Genomic DNA, 22007 nt, shown 5'->3' with positions numbered 1-22007 from the left:
TAACTCAAACATATCCTGAAGAAGGTGAAAAAGTCGTGTGCTACCTTTCGAGATCTCTAACTAAGCAGGAAAGGAAGTATTCCACGACAGAGCGTGAATGCCTGGCCGTGTTGTGGAGCATCGAGAAGTTGCGACCATATATCGAGGGCTCTCATTTTACAGTGATCACCGATCATTGGTCATTGTGTTGGTTGAATAATCTTAAGGATCCGACGGGACGTTTAGCGAGATGGGCGCTGAAACTTCAACAATATAATTTCACGCTAGTACACAGAAAGGGAAAGGAGCACGTTGTCCCAGATATGCTTTCGCGATCTGTTCCAGTTGTAGATACCGTCGAAGAATCTGACATCAAAACTGATAGGTGGTACTTGAAAATGCTAGATAATGTTTCAAAAAATCCTCTTAGATTCCCAGCCTGGCGTATCGTGGGTTCGAACCTTTATAAGGCTGTTGATGCCAAGTGTAAATCTTTGGAACTAGTAGATGAAGGAGACAGATGGAAGCGCGTGTTACCCAAAAATAGTAGGAAATCAGTGTTAAAGAAGTGCCACGACGAACCAATTTCTGGTCATCCTGGTGTATTCAAAACTCTTCGAAGAGTTGCGCAGTATTACTATTGGCCCAAAATGAAATCGGACATTTCTAAGTATGTCCGAGAATGTGTAATTTGTTGTCAAAATAAACCGGAACAAAAGAAACCTGCTGGTTTACTGGTTCCCCGCAAGGTGGCTGACAAGCCTTTTCAAATCGTGTCTTGCGATCTCATAGGACCGTTACCTAGGTCGAGTCGCGGATTTAAATTTATTCTAGTTATAGTAGACAATCTAAGTAAGTTTACCATTGTAGTTCCACTTCGTAATGCTACTTCAAAGTTGGTATGTATGGCAATCGAAGAGAATCTTCTCTTAATGTTCGGGCAGCCGGAAGTACTCATAAGTGATAATGGCCCCCAATTCAAATCTAAGGAGTTCCACAACTTACTTGAGTCATATAATATTCGACAGTCTTTTACTGCTTTCTATCATGCTCAAGCGAACCCTACAGAGCGTGTCAATAAGACATTAGAAACAATGATCCGGTGTTATATCTCTGAAAACCACCGAGAATGGGACAAGCATATTTTTAAACTGGCTTGTGCATTACGTACGCAAGTTCATGAATCCACGAGACATACGCCGTATTTCACCATTTTTGGACGAGAAATGCCATCGAACTTATTTTCCCAACAGGGTGAGCAGCCACCCATCTGCCAAACGGAAGGAAACACATTAATGCAGGATAGGAGTAAAATGTTTCAGGAACTCTATGCAGATATCAAGAAAAGATTGGTTAAAGCGGCAGAGAAGAATAAACGTCTTTATGATTTACGTCATCGTCCCGTCACCTATAATTGTGGGGATCGTGTTTATCGAAAAAATTATGTCCTATCAGATGCGGCGAAGAATTATTCGGCCAAGTTGGCACCAAAATACCTGGGGCCATTTATCATTTCAAAGAAGGTCTCAACCTGGACATATGAGCTGAAGGACTCCGATGGAAGATTCAGGGGAACTTGGCACGCCAAAGACTTGAAGGCGTCACCTTAATAAGTTAGAGTCATTTTTTTTTTTTTTATTTATTTATTTTTTTTTAATAGGTTCAGGTGGAATTTGTAACGGCTAGTTTAGCGTTACAACAAAATGAGCATGACTATTCAGGAACACCCTGTACTAGCCATTGAACAAAATGAATTTGTGGTTGTCTACTGACAGTTGAAGATTGTAGGAAGTTCGGCAAGCAAAACATTCTACGCACTCCACAAAAAGTGTTAAATGCCAGGGGATTAAAAAACAACAAACAAAACGAGTTCTCGAAGTTTGAACGAGAGAATAAGTCGAAAAAGTAGCGAACGGTTCACGAAGAATTTGAAGTGATTTCTTTTCACCCAAGTTTTGGGATTTTTCTTTGCTGAATCTTATGTTACACTAGTTTTCATGTTTTCTTGTGTAGATACGTTATAAACGTATTCGTGACATTTGGTTGAAAACTAGTACCTTGAGAGGGATTTACATTCGCTGCTTGTTCCTACAAAATCGTAAGTCGAAGATTTTCATACACAATTTTCTTGTAACTCGAAACCGAACGTTTTCAGGCAGCACTTTCCAACAAAATCGAGAAGCTGCCGAATTTCATATATGATCGTAGACCCTCATCAAAAGAGGTAGTTTTACTCTTATTAGTAATTAAGTAATAGGTTTCAATTTATTTTATTGTGCATTCTAGGGTCTTACTCAAGGGTCTCACTCTAGGATCGTACTCTTACTCTTAGTATTGAGTCAGTCTCAGACAGTTGAATCCGTGACACAATTCTGATGTACCTCGATGAATTTGAATGAAATACCTTTTGTGCAGTTGGATTGGAGAGTGCAGTAATGCTGTTCACCCGCCGGTTACCAAGTTACATCTGAACCTGAATCCTGAATTATGTGACAGATAAGATGCATGATATTTGTTTGTGACTGTAGAGAAAACATATGTATTTATGATACTTACATTTATATCTATTATATTTAATTCTCCATATTCAACTATACGACATCTTACCACTCATTACGAATTAGCCTTAAAGTGTAAGCTTCACGTGCGCACGTTGAGTATATATATATATATATATATATATATATATATATATATATATATATATATATATATATATATATATTTTTATAGCTACATCACTAACCCTATTTTGACTGATAGGAATTTCATATGTGGTAAACTCAGAAGTAATCTCGAGTATGATACAATGCTGTAATCAGTATTTACTCGTTACTATTAGAAATTAAACTTCTTCACTCAACTCACTCATAAATTAGAACCTTGAAGAATTTCAGTGTACTTATCAATAATATTAATATACCTATTTTTTGTCATCCAAACATATATCCTTTTTTTAATTTTTTTTTTCTTAATAAATAAGTGGTTCAAGGTGAAGCTTGCTATCTGTCTCTCCCGACAAATCATCATAGTCTTTCCAAACCAAATAAGCATAATTGTACTTATATCCAAGTTCTCAAAGTATAGTACAGGACGAAATCCAAAAGAACTGAAGGTTCCCCAGTTTGAACCTGCGAAAATAAACTGGTGGCGCCCCCTAGCATTTTCTTATATTTTATTATTTTTTTTTTTTTAAACCCAGCCTACTCTCCGACTGCGCGCCGTGCATTTTTGGTTTTGCAGCGCGTTAACGCATTTCGTCCTGGGAAAGCTGTTGAAAATTGAGCCGTTGCAAATGTGAGAGGAAATGTCAGAAAAATCATGCTTTGCGTTTTCCAGAAACGTCTAACCTACCATCGACCGTGAGTCACGCTGTATATGGTTGATGGAGAATGTCGAAGCACGACACATCCGAAGCTAATAATACCACATAATTTTAATAATAATAATAATAATAATTTATTAGTCTCAAGAAACACACAGTTTTTAGACACGTCAATATAGTTTTTAGACACGTCAATATAGATTTTTGAAAAATGCTTTTAGATAAATAAGATTCACAAAAAAATATAAGTTAACAAAATAAAATTCCAATCTTATAAAAATTTACTAAAATGTAAAGCCATAAACTTTTACAAATTATAAATCACATAATCGTACTGGTTGACCTACCTCTGTAGAATTCAAGACAATAACCAAAAGAAAGTAGCCTTGATTTGGTATATTACATCTCGTATCCCCCCAATTGAAGTATACTATTCAAAGAAATAACACTATTATCTTAAACGTATTTCATTAAATATTACGTTTCTGTCTTATGATAATGGTAATTGTTGTTTCTCTTAGATTCTGTAACTTGTGAATAACGATTTTTGAAATTTCAGATATTCAGGACACAAGACAGAAGATATGAAGATAGAGAGTTGCATCAGTAACAACGACAATTTCATAATGAGTGGCTCTCTAACAGGAGAATTGTGGTGTTGGGACTTGGTGGGTCAAGAAGTAGTCCAAAAAGTATTTCACACTCCTGGAAAAGTTCTGAATTCCCTCAGTGTTCATCCCAAGAGACCTATATTGATAACATCTTCAGTAGGTTCTATAAAAATATGGGAGGAAAATGATTCGTTGAAATCCAATGAAAATTTGTGAATGAACTTTTTCTTGTTTTCATTATTTTCCTTTGATGAAAAGTTCGTAGGCTAACATAGAAAATTTTCTTTTTGATAAAATTTGAGTTTCAATATAGTTACCTTCGAGGCGTTAGAACGATTATTTATTTTATTTATTTATTTCATTTATTTGTATTCAAACAGACCTACCGGTCTGTTTGGATACAAGAATACTGAAGAATACGATGAATGAGGAACCAATTCGAAGCCCAATTTATGCAATTGCCATCATTTTCATTGTCTTCATGAAACACCACTTTTTTTTTCTTCAAATGAAGCTGTTTTTTCGCGATTTTGTTCTTCAAACGCTCAAATAATGCTATGTAATAGTCGCTGTTGATAGTTTTCCCCTTTTCAGGATAGTTGATGAATATTATACCATGCACATCGCAAACTACTGATACCATAACCTTGACAAACCAACTGCGGCGTCTTTGCACGCTTCATACATTTCAGTACACTTAGATGACGTTCATTTTGATTCTGGTTTGAAATGATGAAGTCATATTTCATCCATTGTCACATATCGACGTATAAATTCGGATGGAACAGCCACAAACACTGCTCAGAATCAACAATTTGTTGTTGTTTTTGGTCGATTGTGAGCATGCGTGGCACACACTTTGAACAGAGCTTTCACATACCCAAATATTCACGCACCTTACGCTCAACACATCACCTATCTATCAAAATTTCCATCTCTCTATCTTATCTAACATTATTTTGTGCACTTATTTTATGTTCTCGTCGGTAACAGTCTCGTTGGGGCGTCCACTGCGTGCATCGTCCTCGGTGACCGTTTCACCTCGTTTTAACTTAGCCAACCACTTCTCATTTCCTTTTGATCCATTTTCTTCAATCTAACATAAGTTGCTTCACTCAAAATGTTCTATCCCACAAACTAGTAGTCCGACAGCTGTGAAATTTGACACGTGTCTTTTGAAGGTTAGAGTTAACGAAAAATCATATGGATTAAATACTTACAGCGCCATCTGTGTGTTAGACTACGAACTTTTCAGGCCACCTAATATGATTTATTAATAACTAAATTTCATTAATATCAAACTAAGTGTTTGTTCTGCAGTAAGAGAGTACCTCAAAAGTAAACTAGGTTTTTTTCACAGCCACCATGAAGGCATAACACTGGATAACCCACTGCCCCCCTTTATATCTAATCTGTTCAGGGGCCTTTTAAGTAAGCATATTTATTACAATTATTTACCCCCACCCCCCTTGTCAGCAAAATTAAGCAACGCTCTTACCCCCCTCCCATGCTTAAGTAAACATTGTTATATGTTGGTTAGATTACTTGCCATAGACGATGAATTTGTTATTACAAAAAGAAATCAAAGGTAGAGGGACTTTGCTTCAACTTTCAGTAACGGATCCTCAAATATTGAGTTCATATATGGATTTAAAAAAAACGAGAATTACCTTTTTTGGCTGATGATTAGAATCAACCAGAGGGTTATCCACAGAAAGAATACCTGTACTTTCAGATATATTTCTGATAGCTCTCATACCACTGTATACCCTATCACAGAATATGAAGTAGTTGATTGTCTTAATAGAATGAAAAATAAGACATCTTCAGGATATGATGAATTATCGATTATAGTTATAAAAAATATTATTGACTTAATACTAAAACCATTTATATACCTAATGAATCAATCACTTATACAAGGGTTCTTTCCAGATGAATTTAAAAAAGCATTGGTAATTCCTCTGCACAAAAAAGGTGACCTAAAAGTAGTTGACAATTACAGGCAAATTTCTCTTCTCAGTTCTTTATCGAAATTGTTTGAAAAAATAGTGTCTACAAGAGTGATTTATCACTTAGAAAAGAATAAATTAGTAAGTACTTCTCAGCATGGTTTCAGGCAAAACAGGTCGATTGAAACAGCCTCGTGTCACTTGCTTAATTATATATATAAAGAGATTGACAACAACAAATATGTCCTATCATTATTTTTCGACTTGTCAAAAGCCTTTGATACAGTGTGTATTGGAACTTTAATAGATAAATTGGCGCCTCTAGGACTTCCAGCCAGTATAATAAAGTGGATACAATCATATATGACAGATAGAATCATGATAGTGAGATGCAATAATTCAATTTCACACAGTCAGGCTGTGAAACTTGGAGTACCACAGGGTTTAGTTCTTGGGCCACTGCTGTTTCTTCTTTATGTAAATGATCTTCCACAATATTTAGAAAACGTTCATGTTACCATGTTTGCCGACAACACAACGATAACAATATCCGATCAGGATGCAGAACAGCTTGCAGTTAAACTGGAAATGGTTGTAAATCAATTTTCATCCTGGTGTCAGAGAAATAAGTCAATTCTAAACACGTCCAAATCGGTAATAGTCAAATTTTTTCACCGAAAATTGTTACCCAACGAACTTTTTGTAATTGACGACATCCAACCCTCTATGGAAACTAAATTTTTAGGCATTCATTTAGATGAGAGTATAAATTGGGGTAGACACATTGAAAGTGTATGTTCAAAACTAAATAAAGCCTATTTCGCTATTAAACAAATGAAATCAACCTTGAATATAGCAGGCTTGCTAAGCATTTACTATGCTATGGCATATGCACATATTAATCTGAATATATTGGCATGGGGTCGAGCAAGAGAATTCTTGAGAGTGTTTGTTTCCCAAAAGCGTTTAGTAAGACTGATTTTTAACTTGAATTATCAAGACAGTTGTCGATCTATCTTTAAAGAAAATAAAATTCTTACGGTGCCTGCTGTGTACATTTTTCGATGTATTATCTTTGCCAAACAGAATATAGATAATTATCCGTGTAATTCTGAGAAACATGAATATAACACCAGACACGGCAACTTATTGAAAATTCCTAAACATAGAACGACATTCTATGAGAGGTCTCCGGATTACAATTCAATCATATATTACATTAAACTACCAGAATCACTCAAATGGACTGGAAGATTTTTTTATTGAAAAAATCACTACGCCACTGGATTCAGAGTGCCTCTAAACAGGTGTGACCAAAATTTCATGAAAAAATATTCATTATTAACAAAGTTATGACAACTCAAAAATTCGAAAACTCACACAGCTAACAGTCACAAAAAACACCCTATATCAACAGATATAGCCATGAGAATATTTTTTTTATGATTTCAACAATAAAGTGCCGCCGGATGACAAAAAAAAACAAATAGCGTAAATATTTTTAATGAAAATAACGGAATTACATTTAAGTTTTCACGCAAATTAACTAAAACTAAGACCTAATATTTCAATTTAAATCTTAGTTGCCATGGAAATGATATTACAGTTTGACACTTGTGAAAGATTTAAGTATACTATTGTCAACAATATTCACCTTACAGTTCTTCGAATTATTTTGTGTCATGGCTGCAAGATTGAGCGTAAGAGGGAAAATTGAAATTGTACGCCTTTCGGGAGATGACGTTAGAAGTGCTAGAGAGGTTTGTAGAGTATTTAATGAGAGACATCCAGATCGTCCTCGTATTAGCTGCGGTACGGTAAATAAAATAAATAAAATATTCAATGAAACTGGTGCAGTATCAAAAATGATGTTAAAAAGTAATCCTGTACAAAGACGAAACAGGAATGATCACTCTATTGCTATTAGGAAAGACGTATAAAACATTCGGGATAATTGCCAATATTCACATCAATTACTAATACAACAATTTCAGGAACTAATAGTAGATACATATTATATACAAGACAATATGATTCACAATTCACACCCACTTTTGGCGAGAACTTTTTTAAATGTCATCCTGGCCAGTGACGTCATAATATGGGCTGGTCAATAAAGAGAGAACATTGGCACCAACAACTAAAAAAAGATGAAGAGATCCTCGTCCTGGCATTTACGTCCCATACACAATGTCGGAAACGTCATGAGATGTTTTACGTGTTGCATATTTCAATTGTAAACATTCTGGGATTTGCTGTAACTGTGACGCACTGGCCAAGAGGTTGTGTGATCCGCAAGTGGAATATATGTAAAGTGACATCACGCCGAGTCCATATTATCATAGACATGTCCTGGCCAAATCCGTCACGCAGGAAGCAACGGCAATACAAATTAAGAGGAAATGAATAATCAGTCATCCAGCGCGGTCATTTCACGTGTTACAGTCTAAAGAACGTCTCGAGATAGTTGTAACTTGGCTCCCATACTGTGGATCGAACTTTATTGTCTAGAATGTACTTTCGGAATTCCGACTTCAAATTCAGGATTCAAATATTACCTACCTTCATCATAACCGAACCTAACTTGTCATATACAATTCACATTATTTATCGTTTAAGGCCATTTCGAGTTGAATGTTGGCCAAACAAATTCAAAAAATTCGAATTCGAAAACAAATTTTGGAGCTATTAAAAGTTAAAACTGCTGTACTGCTGAGTGACTGACAGATGACAGAACCACAGTTCACAGACACGACACAGGATTAAACAATGCAGAGTTGTGATGACAACACGCAATTTTGATATAAGTACGGTTTTTGGTGATCTCACAGAACTATAACTTAGAGGGTGATCTGGAACTTGAAACATGGAATTGCATTGTTGCCACACATATTGTTATTTTTTATTGTACTCAACGGGAGTCAACGTGAAAATGTAAAAAAATTAGATTGTAGTAAATAGTACCAAATAGTCTACATATTGATCCGGATAGCACTTTCGTATCAAAATCATGGAATAGTACCGAATGCGGTGCACTAGTACTTTAGGCAGCACTGGAGCTAAGCCGCAACTGCGAGACGCTCTAATTATCCAGAGCGCGGAATAATGGCGTGTGCACGGAACAGGAAAATGGGGCAAGTTAGCACGGAACAGAAAAATGGCGCAAGTTAGCACGGAACGATGACCGTGTAATTGAGGTCTGGAAAAGTATGTATAGGATTAGAATCCTGACCATCGGTTTAATAAGAAAATGCTTTGATTACGCTCGCTTTACCTGAAACAAGTGAAGTTATTGAGATTGAGAGGTTGCAATGTAATGTAATTTCAAAGTTAGCAATTTGTAGGCATTGCCCTATTAGTTTTACTAGTTGATTGCGACGCGTCGTCAGAATAACGGCAAGAAGAAGAAAATGTGAGATAGCCGGACGGCACGTAGAATTCCTCTGTGGGATGTGAGAGCCGAATAAATCTCATTATTAATATAAGGTTATTAACTAGTGTGTTACCGATAGATTCAGATATTATTCACTGGTTGGAAAAAAAGCGATCGATGAAAACATATAGATATGTCGTATGTAGAAGTTTTGAAAACATGGGTAAATCGAAGGAATTTTCTAAAATCAATGAAAAACTGAAAAATCAACGATTAGTTATGTTGAACGCTATAAAATTTACAAAACAAATACTGCTCGCTCACACCAGAACTGTAACACTTTTCTCGACGCAGCTTTTCACCAATCAAGTTAATCAGTATAGTACAATTCCTAACAACTTGAAATTTGTGGAAATAGAATAATATCTGAATTAACAGAATTCATCATAACCGATTGATTTTGTAATTGTAGAGTAATAAGCAATGTAAGAAGCCCGTCAAAGGAAACATATAGTTACCAAATGAATACGATTTGGTGAATTAATATGAAATAGAAAATACTGCCAGCATGAGGTTTGTTGTTGTTGGCTACTCTGTTTATTTATCATTAGTGCTAGTTGAAATATTAATTGTTTACTTCGTTACGTTACATGAATATTTTAACGTACTTATGTTACACCCTGTAGGTATCAAGTGTATTTTTTCTTGAGGTTGATTTTTACAGCAGAAAATACGACTTCCTTCGTATTATAGTGTTTGGTTGCAGAGCTGCATTCCTCCTCCACAAAACTAATATTAGCAACCTCTATCTCACAAGGTTTCATTTGTGATTTTCCTTTTTGTTTATCTCCCATTATTTTGGTGGTATTTTTGTCGACATTGATCGACTGCTGATGGGTCTTATCTTCTGACATTTGCGAGCATTCCACAGACTTTTTGTTTGTTATTTTTGTTTTTATTCACCAGTGAACTGATTTTTTCATTCCATAGGAGTTTATTTTCTGATAATATGGCATGTTTTTCATCTTTTTCTTGAATGATTGACTTTGGAAGATCAATTTCTTCCGTCATATGTCTGATGATTTCATCATTAATTGATGTGGAATATTTTGGGTTTGAAGACTTACTTTGAGCTTGAGATAGCAAGCTCAAAGTACAACAAATAATACCTACGTGTTTCATATATTGTTACATAGTTTTTAACACATTCCATACAGATTCTGAGGAAAACATTTTCACAAGTAATGCACACTACAACTTTAACTTTATTTTTAGCTCAACCTAATATATAAAAATGGATGTTTGTTGGTTGGTTGGTAAGTGATAAACTTCTACATCGCTCAACCGATCGTGATGAAACTTGACATGTATAAGTAATTTTTCATAGAGAAGGTTTTTAGGCTATCAATTTTTCTGTAACTCGCTACTAGATGGCGCTGTAGAACAATTTTTTTGAAAGCACTGTTTTATAACGCTGCGCACGACTAAGTTCGTTGATTCTGATTCTGTTAAAAATTGGAACAGCAGGGATACAGCAACATAGTACTAGTATTTAATAGATATTTATGATATGAGTGTTAAAAGTAAGGTTTAAATTTGTGAGTGAAAAAGTTTGCGAATCGAGCGCAGCATGTTGAGCAATTTCACGAACAAAATGAAACTTACTTTCAACACAAATGTCATACAAAGTTTTTTGTACAACTGTCTTGTTTTCATAATAAAACAGATAAATCTAATATATAAAAATGGATGTTTGTTGGTTGGTTGGTTGGTTGGTAAGTGATAAACTTCTCGTCGCTCAACCGATCGTGATGAAACTTGACATGTATAAGTAATTTTTCATAGAGGTTTTTAGTATATCAATTTTTCTGTAACTCGCTACTAGATGGCGCTGTAGAACAATTTTTTTGAAATCACTGTTCTATAACGCTGCGCATGCCTAAGTTCGTTAATTCTTATTCTGTTAAAACTTGGAACAGCAGGGATACAGCAACATAGTACTAGTATTTAATAGATATTTATGATATGAGTGTTAAAAGTAAGGTTTAAATTTGTGAGTGAAAAAGTTTGCGAATCGAGCGCAGCATGTTGAGCAATTTCACGAACAAAATGAAACTTACTTTCAACACAAATGTCATACAAAGTTTTTTGTACAACTGTCTTGTTTTCATAATAAAACAGATAAATGTAATATATAAAAATGGATGTTTGTTGGTTGGTTGGTTGGTTGGTTGGTAAGTGATAAACTTCTACATCGCTCACCCGATCGTGATGAAACTTGACATGTATAAGTGATTTTTCATAGAGAAGGTTTTTAGGCTATCAATGTTTCTGTAACTTTCCACTAGATGGCGCTGTAGAACAATTTTTTGAAAGCACTGTTCTATAACGCTGCGCACGCCGAAGTTCGTTGATTCTGATTCTGTCAAAACATTGGAACAGCGGCGATACAGCAACATAGTACTAGTATTTCTAGTACTACACATTTTGACATCTGTTGACGCCAAATCATCTGGTTACCAACAGTGTTGTTTACACTCAAATTATAAATGCAGTGCCAATCCTGTTGGTATAAACACGTTTGGGAAAATGCCCTCTACCAAAGGAATATACAGGTCACTGTTTCAGAAGGTCTTCTGCTTCTTTGCTAGCAGAATCAGAAGCAAATATCTAAAGCGGATATTAAGAAGCACGGAGGATGGAAGTCTACAACAGTCGCTGAGGGACACATCGATCAATTTATTTCTTATAAAAAAGAAGGCTATTGCTGAAAGAATAATCCCAACAGCTAGCTCCAGCGTTACAGCATCGTCTTCTTCACTTCAAAAATTGAATGTTAATGCCCATGAAATTGTCAACTCAGATTGTTCGAATATCCTATTACAAGGCTCTTCAACATCGTAAGGTATTAATATCAGCAGTTGTTCTAATTGTACTTTTCATATTACTGTTCATAAAACATAATAATAATGTAATTAATGTATATAATACATTTGTAACAGAATTTAATTGCATCTATATTTATTGTCCATAATGAAACTTCCTTGAAAATTGCATAATTATGTTTTGTTTCTTGCTATTTGGTCGAAAAAAATCGTCTTAAAAATACTTTCAACACTAGTGTTAAAAATATTTTTAACACGCTACTTTGTAAACATCATCTTTAATACTCTTGAAAACAAATAGAAATGTTGAATATTACTGGAGTTTTTTCCCAACACCAAATCGTTATTTTCAACACCTCGACACGTGTTTCGATCACCAAGTGATCATCTTCAAAGGGGAAGATTAAAACTGTTTTAATCTTCCTCTTTGAAGATGATCACTTGGTAATCGAAACAGGTGTCGAGGTGTTAAAAATAACGATTCGGTGTTGGGAAACTTGCACATAATATTTGTTCTCTTCTTTTATAACGTGGGCCACAAGTTCTTCCACACATCACTATTACCTACTTCATTCACCACTCGCCTTATATTGTCAAGCACCACAGCATTCAAAGTCGGTGACTGATTACATTTCCGCAAGCTTTCTTTCATTGTGGCCCAAACCATTTCAATTGGATTGAACACACAATAGTATGGAGGCAAACGTTAGAGAATATGACCACGTGTTTCACACATCGAATCAATAACATACTATTTTTTGAAATTACGTTGTTTTATGGTCGCCAGTAATACCTTTTTCGTTGTAATTTTTTCAAGTATTTCCATGTCATGATTTCGCATGAAATCAACAATATCTGCTTTTTTGTGTTATTGTTTGGTATTGTAGTCAATGACCGAGAATGATACGAAGCGTTATCCATAACAATAACCGAGTTTGGAGGAATATTTGGGAGAAGCTGCTCATTGAACCAGGTTTCGAATAAAGCCGCAGTCATATCTTCGTGGTAATCAGCAGACGAATCTTTTATGTTTTTGGCCAACAGAAGCAAAGCGTTAGGTACGAAACCACTTTCATTCCCGGCATGCAAAATTATATTATAACACGTTTTCCCCTTGAACAATGTGTGTTCAAAGCACAATACTTGGTTTCGTCTACCCAGCCATATTTGACAACATCATGGGTGTCAAACCAAGTTTCGTCGAGGTAGATTATATGTCTGCTGGATTCTCGGTAGCTTTTCATTCGCCTGAAATATTCTTGTCGGAGTTGAACAGTGCGTGTCGATTCCATTATGACCATCCGTTTGTTCAATTTTTTATATTTGAAACCACAAGACAATAAGACACCTCGTAGAGTTTCTAAAGATTTGTAATTGTAATCGGGATAGCCGAGTAATTTATACCAAATCATTTCTAAGGTTGGTACTTCATTTTTTTGGTATATACCATGAATTGTTCGCCTAATCACATCTTTTGTAGCACCATCAACGTTTGCGAATTTTTCATTCCTTTGTTTTCGTTTCATTGCATGGTCAATGACATCCCCTATTTTAATCACTCGAAGAACTGTCGAACGAGATAGTTTCGTTAACTCGCATATTCTATTCACAATAGCATTCTGTGAAGTGTGACAGTTTTCCTTCTTCAAGCATTCATGAATATTTAAAATTACTCGCTGAATTTGAACATGTAAGTCTTTATTTTCAAATTCCGGATCCCTGTCGATTGACACAGATTCCTCACACGTAATGTTATCATTTGTTTCAAAAGGTCTCCAGAAAGTCGTATCTATTGTTGACAAATCAATTTGTATATTTAGTTATATAAACAGCTAACCCTTGTCTTTAGATTCAGTATCAATTTGCTTTTCCTGAAGATGCCAACCTTGTTAGCGAAACGCGCGTCGAGTGCAAAAATATCAGTTTGGTGTTAGGATAATTGATCTCTAGAAAAAGTTTTCAAAAATCGGTTTGCAAAACCACTCACTACCTCACCTAACCCCACGAACACACAGCACTGATAAAGAAATATTGTGAAACGGCCAAATAATTAGTATTCAGCGAGTCCAGCTAGCCCAGCCTTTACTTCTCAACTATAGTAAAACCAATAATGATTGAGAGTGAAGCGCGTTGTCATATCTAAATTTTACGTTACCAGTTTATAGCAGAATCAAAATATAGTGAGCAGTAGAGTTGTAGGTTGTGGCAAATTATAGATAATACACAATACTAGTACGATTAAAAGGTATTATTTATGACAAAAATCAGTAATGAGCTTGTAATGAGTAATACTTATACATTTCCTGATTACTGATCAGTTAAAATTCATTACTTTCTGTATAGTGTTAGATATTTATTACAACTAGTGGCAACGCTGTACGCAACGATATTTCTGTCTTTGTCACTTTACCGTAACTTCCATCTCATCGTTGCAGTCCTCACTAATGTACTTGCAGCCATGAGCGTATCATTGGTTTGTGAATTATACAGCGTGAATTGTACGTTTTACAGTTAAGTTAGTCAGCAATCGACGTGTTGTGATAACAATTGGTGAAAATAATAGTGCTAATAAGTGTTTAAGCGTTACATAATTATATTTCTACACCGTTCTCAAACTACTCAAAAAATGGGAGACATGGTCGGGCCTTCCACGTCGAAAAAGGTAAAACGGTCGGAGTCTCGGTCAGTAAGAGAAAAACAAATTGTACTGCAAATATTTCACTGCCTTGAAAGAGATCATCAGCCACCAAAATATGACTTTGTGCATATGTGCTGTAATTCTACGTGTGTACCTCCGAATAACCAACCGGGCATTTCTACATCATTAAGTTCCATAATTACAAAAGATAAATTAGTTGATATGTGCTCTGATTATAACGGTGTACCAAAATCATCGATTTACAAAATACTAAGAGAAGCAGAACATATATATATATATATATATATATATATATATATTGTGTTTTTTATTAATATTGTTCATTTATTTGGTACCTACTATAATTACCACGATTATTACTCCGTTTTCATAAGGCCCACCTAATGACTACAACGATTAGGTAAATTACGATATTGCAAAGTTTTAATGAAATAAATAAAAAATGTGTATGAATATTTTAACTAATTGTACTAAGAATTTTTCTTTCATTCTTAACCCTCTCAAAAATTAATAAGCACGCCCCCGATTTGCTGTCAACTGGGCTTACTTCTACTCTCAATCATTATTGGTTTTAGTATACATTTGATAGCACGTTTACTAATTATCTGGGCGACAGTCAAGAAATGTTTATGACTGTACTCATCTTTTTATTGCCGTTCCAATTGGGAATGGATAGACTATAACATCCATAGTTCTTTTTCGTATGGTACATTTCATTACGTTTTGCATTACATTTAAGTTTTTGAGTGTATTTTATCGCATTTCGGTAAACACATGATTTTGATTAATTTTATCTTAATTGTTGCCATAAACTTGAAAGCGATAACATTTTTGAATAGAGAATGAAGAGACCTGTCAAACGATATATCAAAAATTTATACTTCTCATTTAAAAAATTGGGGGTGGTACCTATTATTCGAAGGGTGTTGAAGGTAGGGGTGGCATTTTTACATTGAAGCATGTCAAATTATATTTTAAATTTGACGTGTTTCGGAATTTTGTTAAAATATGTACTGTAACCGAGATAATGAATTTATTCCATTTGGCTTTTACACACTGTATGTGGAATTTCACTGGAGTATCAAACGAAATATTTGTGAGATCAATGAATAGAACAAGGAAACTGTGAAATCGCATTTTATTGAAAACTTTTGAATCATTATCCTTGTCGACGAAGGAATAAGTTCATTACTTTCTGATAATACCGTTTGAATTGACACGTTGATCCAAGTAATCCCCGAATAATTCGCTTTTAGCTGTTCGCTAACACCGAAATTAAAAACTGTCCCCTGACTTGCTTTAATCAAATCATCAAACAGGCAGGACTGTTTGCTTAGGATTATAGGATATGATAATTCGACTGCTGGAAATTTATTTTCGTCCATAGTGATATGACTCATCACTACGGTCGTGTTCAAGCGGAGATCGATTCAGACAAAAAACAAGTTTTAATTAAATATTGCCTAGTAAATGCGCAGAGGAAGAAACTTATGAATATTTTGCTTTGAATTATATCAATAATAATATGAAGACTCATCATAAACTGACATTCCTTATCTGTCATAATTGATACTTGAAAAAAAATCAGAAGCGGTTTTTTTACTGAAGTTATTTTGTTTAAATGTTAGGTCACTATACCAAATTCACGGGAAATAGTAATTTATTTATTTATTTTACGGGATCACCCCCGTTTGAGAATGAAATTAACAATTATATAATAAAGTAATATACTACATTACATTAACTTAAGTTATTATAAAATACATTGTTCTGAATTCGTATAAATTTCTTGAGGTTCATTGGCGGTAGATTCGGATACATTTCATTGAACTTTCTACATGTTCTGCTGATAATTTTGTCACACTGTCCAAAAATAATAAACAAATTCATAAGAACTTCGTTTGAATAGTTTTGTTCCATCGTTTTGAAGGTATTTGCAACTTCTGAAGTGACGAAAATGTCGATATTATTAGGAGAATGTCACAACGCTACTGTCAAATAGTAATCATGGCCTGCTTACCAAATACCGAATGGAAATACCATTCTGAAGGGACATTTTCACAAATAAATGTTCATAAGTCCGAAACTTGACTAGTTAGGTATAGGTATGATATACATAGAAAGAAAGCAAATTTCAGCAGCTTTCCGAATTTTCAATAATATACAGGGTGTTCCATTTAAAATAATCAAATTTCAGCAACTTTTTCAAGCAAACGAAAAAACTGTATTTTTTTACCACCCTGTATTGAAGTAACGGAGATTAGTCTGACGTGTGGGAAGTGTCCAAGTATCACCTAACTCCAAACCAAATTTCGATATCATAGTACTTCTTAACTAAAAGATATCGGCATTTTTAGAAGTCATGTTTTCGAAGAAAAAAATTGAAATTAATTTTTATTTCGAAAACGGTAACAGATAGGTATAGGGAAATATCAAGAAAAGTTGTCGGGCAATTATTGGAGATTCCAAAAATAATATTATATACAGAGTGTTCCATTTGAAAAATCAAAGTTGCTACTGCTTTCTAATAGAAGCGGCAACACCGCATTGTCGAAAATATTTTAGTTGGCTAGAGAATGTCCGAATATGCCCTCCATTAAATTTTCAAAGTGATCCGTTGTCTGGTTCACCAGAAACGTCTAATGTGCCATCCACCGTGAATCAGCCTGTATATATATATATATATATTTCCATATCTGCAGTTATGATTTTTTTCAGTGAATGACATATTACTAATATAGATGCTTTGGTTGATATTCTCAATATCAAATCGGTAAGGTTCCGTGATTACAATAGTATTTGTATGTTTTAATTCTAATGAGATTTTGGCAAACAAATGCGTATCCATCGTGTTTGGCCAAAAGATAACGGTATCATTTTTTGCAAAATTTCCTGAATTATTAATTGCCGTTTTTAGCAGAATATTATTATTTGCATTAGGTTTGAGTAGCATCTCTAGTATATGGTCGTCATTTTTGTACTTTGTGAGGAACTTCGTCATATTTTTTCCGAAGAATCCAGCAACCATCAATATTCTTCTTTTTCTTGGGACACAGTTTTGCTCCAGTGATATATTATTTTGTTTTGCTTCATCATTGGGTATTTTTATCATCGGTGGATCTATTAAATTTGTCTGTACTTCCTTGTTTAGTGTATTTATATTTTTACGTTTATTACCTTTTCCTACGGCAATGAACTCGACTTCATCTGTTGAGATTCCTATTGTTTTTTGTACCACTGGTTTTGTCTGAGTTCCAATACAGCGTTTTTCGTTTTTAGAAGCTATTTTATTTTGTAGATCTGCAATAAGTTCTTCCAACGAGTCATTGAGTTCCATTTCTGATTGTTCTGCAGCCTGCATCAAAGCATTCTTCTCTTTGTGTAACAGCTCCATATGTTTGTCTTTCAATACATTATCAGTTGATAATTCACGGACAGTTTGCTCCAACAGGCTTATTTCATTTAGCCCCCTGAATTCGTCGTACTCTTCGCAGCATAATATTTTGTTACCTTGTAAAAATTTTATTTTATTTTTAAATTTTTTTTTTGGATACAGCTCCGGTGATAAACATTAGCACATTTGGTATACACATAGTGAATGAAAGTTTTTGATTTGCAGCACATAAAAGACATTTTCTCGAGCCAAGTACAGACACAACCGCAACTCACAACCGCCAGTCAGTATAGAATATAAAACAAACCAACACTTCACGAGAAATGCGGACAAGGTGAGAATATGCCGTTATCGTTTGACCAGATCAAAAATGAATTCTGTTGATTAGAATCTTTCTAACTCTCTGCCAAATAACTTCAAAGAGCTGTATCACCAAATTCAAAAGAGCCGTCAAGGAAATGCTACTCAACCAATGCTTTTACTCAGTCTCGGAATACTACGATCATTTCAGGACAGTTCTCGTCAGCTATGTCTACTCGAGATGAAACATACTCACCGATATCGATTGTATATACTGTGGTAGTTTGTGAATATCCCTATTAACATATGTGAATATTTATTTGTTTATATACACATCGGAAAAGTCTAGGGATATTTTTATAACATACTAAATATCATAAAAATAAATGCATGAGGTCGTTTAATTTCGATTAAATTGGTACACTCGACCACCCTGTAGATTTCTATGGGTTGAACAAAGCCTGCAAAAACGGTAACTAATCTTTTATCAAGTTTTTTACAAACTGTAGGTTTTCGGCTAAAATGAATAATCTGAAAGTGTCGAGTTTGTACATTCTATGCAGTTTTTGCTCAGCAATTAAACTGGAAATATTGTGCTTTAACATGGAACGCCATCACTTACCATTGGCTGAGATGAATAGAGCTGTAGGGCTTCTTCAAGGTGACATGCGACAAAATGATGTAGCTCTTCGTTTGGGGGTCTCCCAAAGTGTTATCAGTCGATTGTGGTGGCGTTTCCGTGAAGCTGGCAGTCCAGCCGAACAACATCCAGGGCGAGGACGCGCTACAACTGCAGTTCAAGACCGATTTTTGGTCTTAACCGCAAGAAGATAACCGACAATCACAGCACCTGAGTTGGTTAACGTGTTGCAGAGGACGCACCAGGTAACCATTGGTCGTGATACTGTCAGAAATCGACTGCATGAAGCAGATCTCCACAACAAAAGGCCACTTAGATGTCCACCTTTGTCGAGAGGTAATCGCGGTAGAAGATTAGAGTGGTGTCAAGAACATCAAATGTTTGGGATGCAAATGATTGGGCCACAGTTTTGTTTACAGACGAATCCAGATTTGGATTTCATCCAGATTCTCGTCGAGTAAGACTGTGGAGACGACCTGGAAATAATGAACGTTTGAGACACGTCCAGGAAGTCCACACATACAGAGGTGGTACAGTAATGCTATGGGGCGGAATCATGATCGGCGGCAGAACAGATCTCGTTTTTCCAAATCGCTCCCTCACAGCTTGACAGTACCTCGACACCATTCTTCTACCTATCGTCCGTCCGTTTGCTGGTGCTGTTGGTAAAAACTTCCACCTAATGCACGATAATGCTCGTCCACATGTCGCGCGTCTAGTGACTGACTGGCTCACCAACGAAGGATTTGATGTATTGCCATGGCCAGCACAATCACCGGACCTGAATCCCATCGAGCATGTGTGGGACATGCTTCAACGAAGAATTACCCCGCATATGGGGAACATTCACACAACGTTTCAATTGAGAGAGCTTTTAATCGCTGAATGGGCAAATGTACCTCAACAAGACATTGACAATCTCATTTTGTCGATGCACGATAGATGTAGGGCCGTAATAAACCAGCGTGGAGGCCATACTTTGTACTGATTTCAATTTTTTTTTGTATTATGTTTTTTTTTCGGGGTGCCAAAGAAGAGCCATATTTTTTTTAGTTTTGCTTATATGCGCACTCAGTATTTTTGACCATTTAATAAATTTTGTTGTAAGTTACATTCGTTTAATAATCACCCGTCAACTTTTTTTTTTCCTAAAGCGATCTAAAAAAAATTATTGCCATTTTTAAAAATATCCCTTGACTTTTCCGATGTGTGTATATGTACGTAGGCAACCTCTGCGTTGCTTAATATTTTTACAATTTACTTCTTTATTTTATGTTCATTTTAGAATGCCTATACACCCGACTTGCTGAAAATATGAAAATGTAACGTAGTTAATGAACTATTCTATTCTTTTTTTTTTTTTTGGAAAGAAAGTTTTTGGCTTTCTACTACTCCATCTGATACAAAAAAAGGGATGAGAGAATCTTCCAAAGAAAGGAAGGAAGTAATCAATTTGAAACTCTATACATGAATGTGTAGATCATGCAAAGAAGTAACTTTCAGACACAAACTGAAAGAAAGTCCTCGTGAAACAGCTACTTTCAAATAAACATTGAATTACACGAAAGAAAAAAATTCTTTCGAAACAAATACTTCTATATGAACACTGAATTATACAGAAGATACTTTTCTCTACTCCTAAAAATATAACCCCTTCAATTCAAATAAATGATTAAAAATTTAATATTTTCCTTATGTTACTTTTATACATTTGTAAGGACATGGAGAAAACGTCCAAATTGGAACAGTATCTGTTGAACACTGAATTATACAGAAGATACTTTTCTCTACTCAGTTTGTATTTCAAACATTTGTTGTGGAATAAGAATCAGATATCATTCACATGAGTTCTACTTTGAATGAATGGTAATAAATTGTACTCACATAGAACACTGTCACCCTCACTGGTATACACCGATGTTTCGCCTTAAGACACTTGCCCTAAAGGCACCCATTCATTTACAGGCCGCCTTCAGGCCGTGGACTGTCGATCAAGTCGGCCGTCGGCGACCTTATTGAGGCCACACATTACTCAGGCCGCCTGAGAGATGAAGCCTTCAGGTTTCGGCCGGACAGGTCGCAGACTGCAGGCGGCCTCATATTTCACTACACACGTCAGTCCAGTTGATCCGAAGCAGGCGAAGACGGCGACACAAAATATACCAAAAAGTATCAAATATGATTAACTTCGAAAAAAGTTTTATAGCGTGTTTATTAATAGTGTTATTACTATTAGAGAGACCACCTCGACAAAGAAAGCGATTTTGGGTGAAGGATTGGCTTCTTGAAAGAGAACATTTGTCATACATGCAACTAATTGAAAAACTCCGTATGTCTAGTACAGATGATTTAAAGAATTATCTTCGTATGGGTGATGTCACTTTTCAAAGGTTATTAAAACTAGTGAAACCTTTTATATCGAAGAGAAACACGAGAATGAGGAGAGCAATTAGTGCAGAGGAAAGATTAATTGCAACACTACGGTTTCTTGCCACGGGACGCAGCTTTGAGGATTTAAAGTTTTCAACGCTCATTTCTCCACAGGCACTAGGAGTCATTATTCCAGAAACCTGCAAAATAATTTACAAAGTATTGAAAAGAGAATATTTGAAGGTAGGGAAAAATAAATTTATTTCTCAAATTGTAACATAAAAATAAAAGACGTTTGATGTGAATAGGAGTGTACACATATTTCTTTTCATTTCTTGAAACTGATCAACTTCGTTAACTCTGACGGGACATCTTGGACGGGTGGCTGATATTGTCGTTCGAAAACGCATGGCTGATTTGGGACTGGTATCTGATGGTTGTTTAGATACGATGAGTAGGATACATTATAAACAGTCTCGTTAACAGATTGGCTCAGTACAATATCAGACTCACTAGTTA

The 22007-nt window shown here is 35.3% G+C and overlaps 2 protein-coding genes across 2 annotated transcripts in view; one reads left to right on the top strand and one right to left on the bottom strand.

Annotated features, from left to right (window-relative positions):
* Positions 1-4136, top strand: part of LOC111517008 (WD repeat domain-containing protein 83) — a 37210-nt gene extending 33074 nt beyond the window's left edge. The window contains exon 5 of the mRNA XM_074176691.1: positions 3864-4136. Within this exon, the coding sequence (XP_074032792.1) occupies positions 3864-4131 (268 nt within the window). The 3' untranslated portion in view covers positions 4132-4136. The remainder of the gene's footprint in view (positions 1-3863) is intronic.
* Positions 1-22007, bottom strand: part of LOC111515069 (uncharacterized) — a 178971-nt gene that overhangs the window by 83531 nt on the left and 73433 nt on the right. The gene's annotated exons all lie outside the window — the stretch shown is intronic.

This window comes from Leptinotarsa decemlineata, unplaced genomic scaffold (assembly GCF_025532065.1).
Source record: "Leptinotarsa decemlineata unplaced genomic scaffold, Ldec_3_MD MMD2_tig00001973_RagTag_RagTag, whole genome shotgun sequence".
Taxonomy (NCBI): domain Eukaryota; kingdom Metazoa; phylum Arthropoda; class Insecta; order Coleoptera; family Chrysomelidae; genus Leptinotarsa; species Leptinotarsa decemlineata.
Note: the sequence above shows the minus strand (reverse complement) of the source record. Positions and strands in the feature narration are given on the sequence as shown.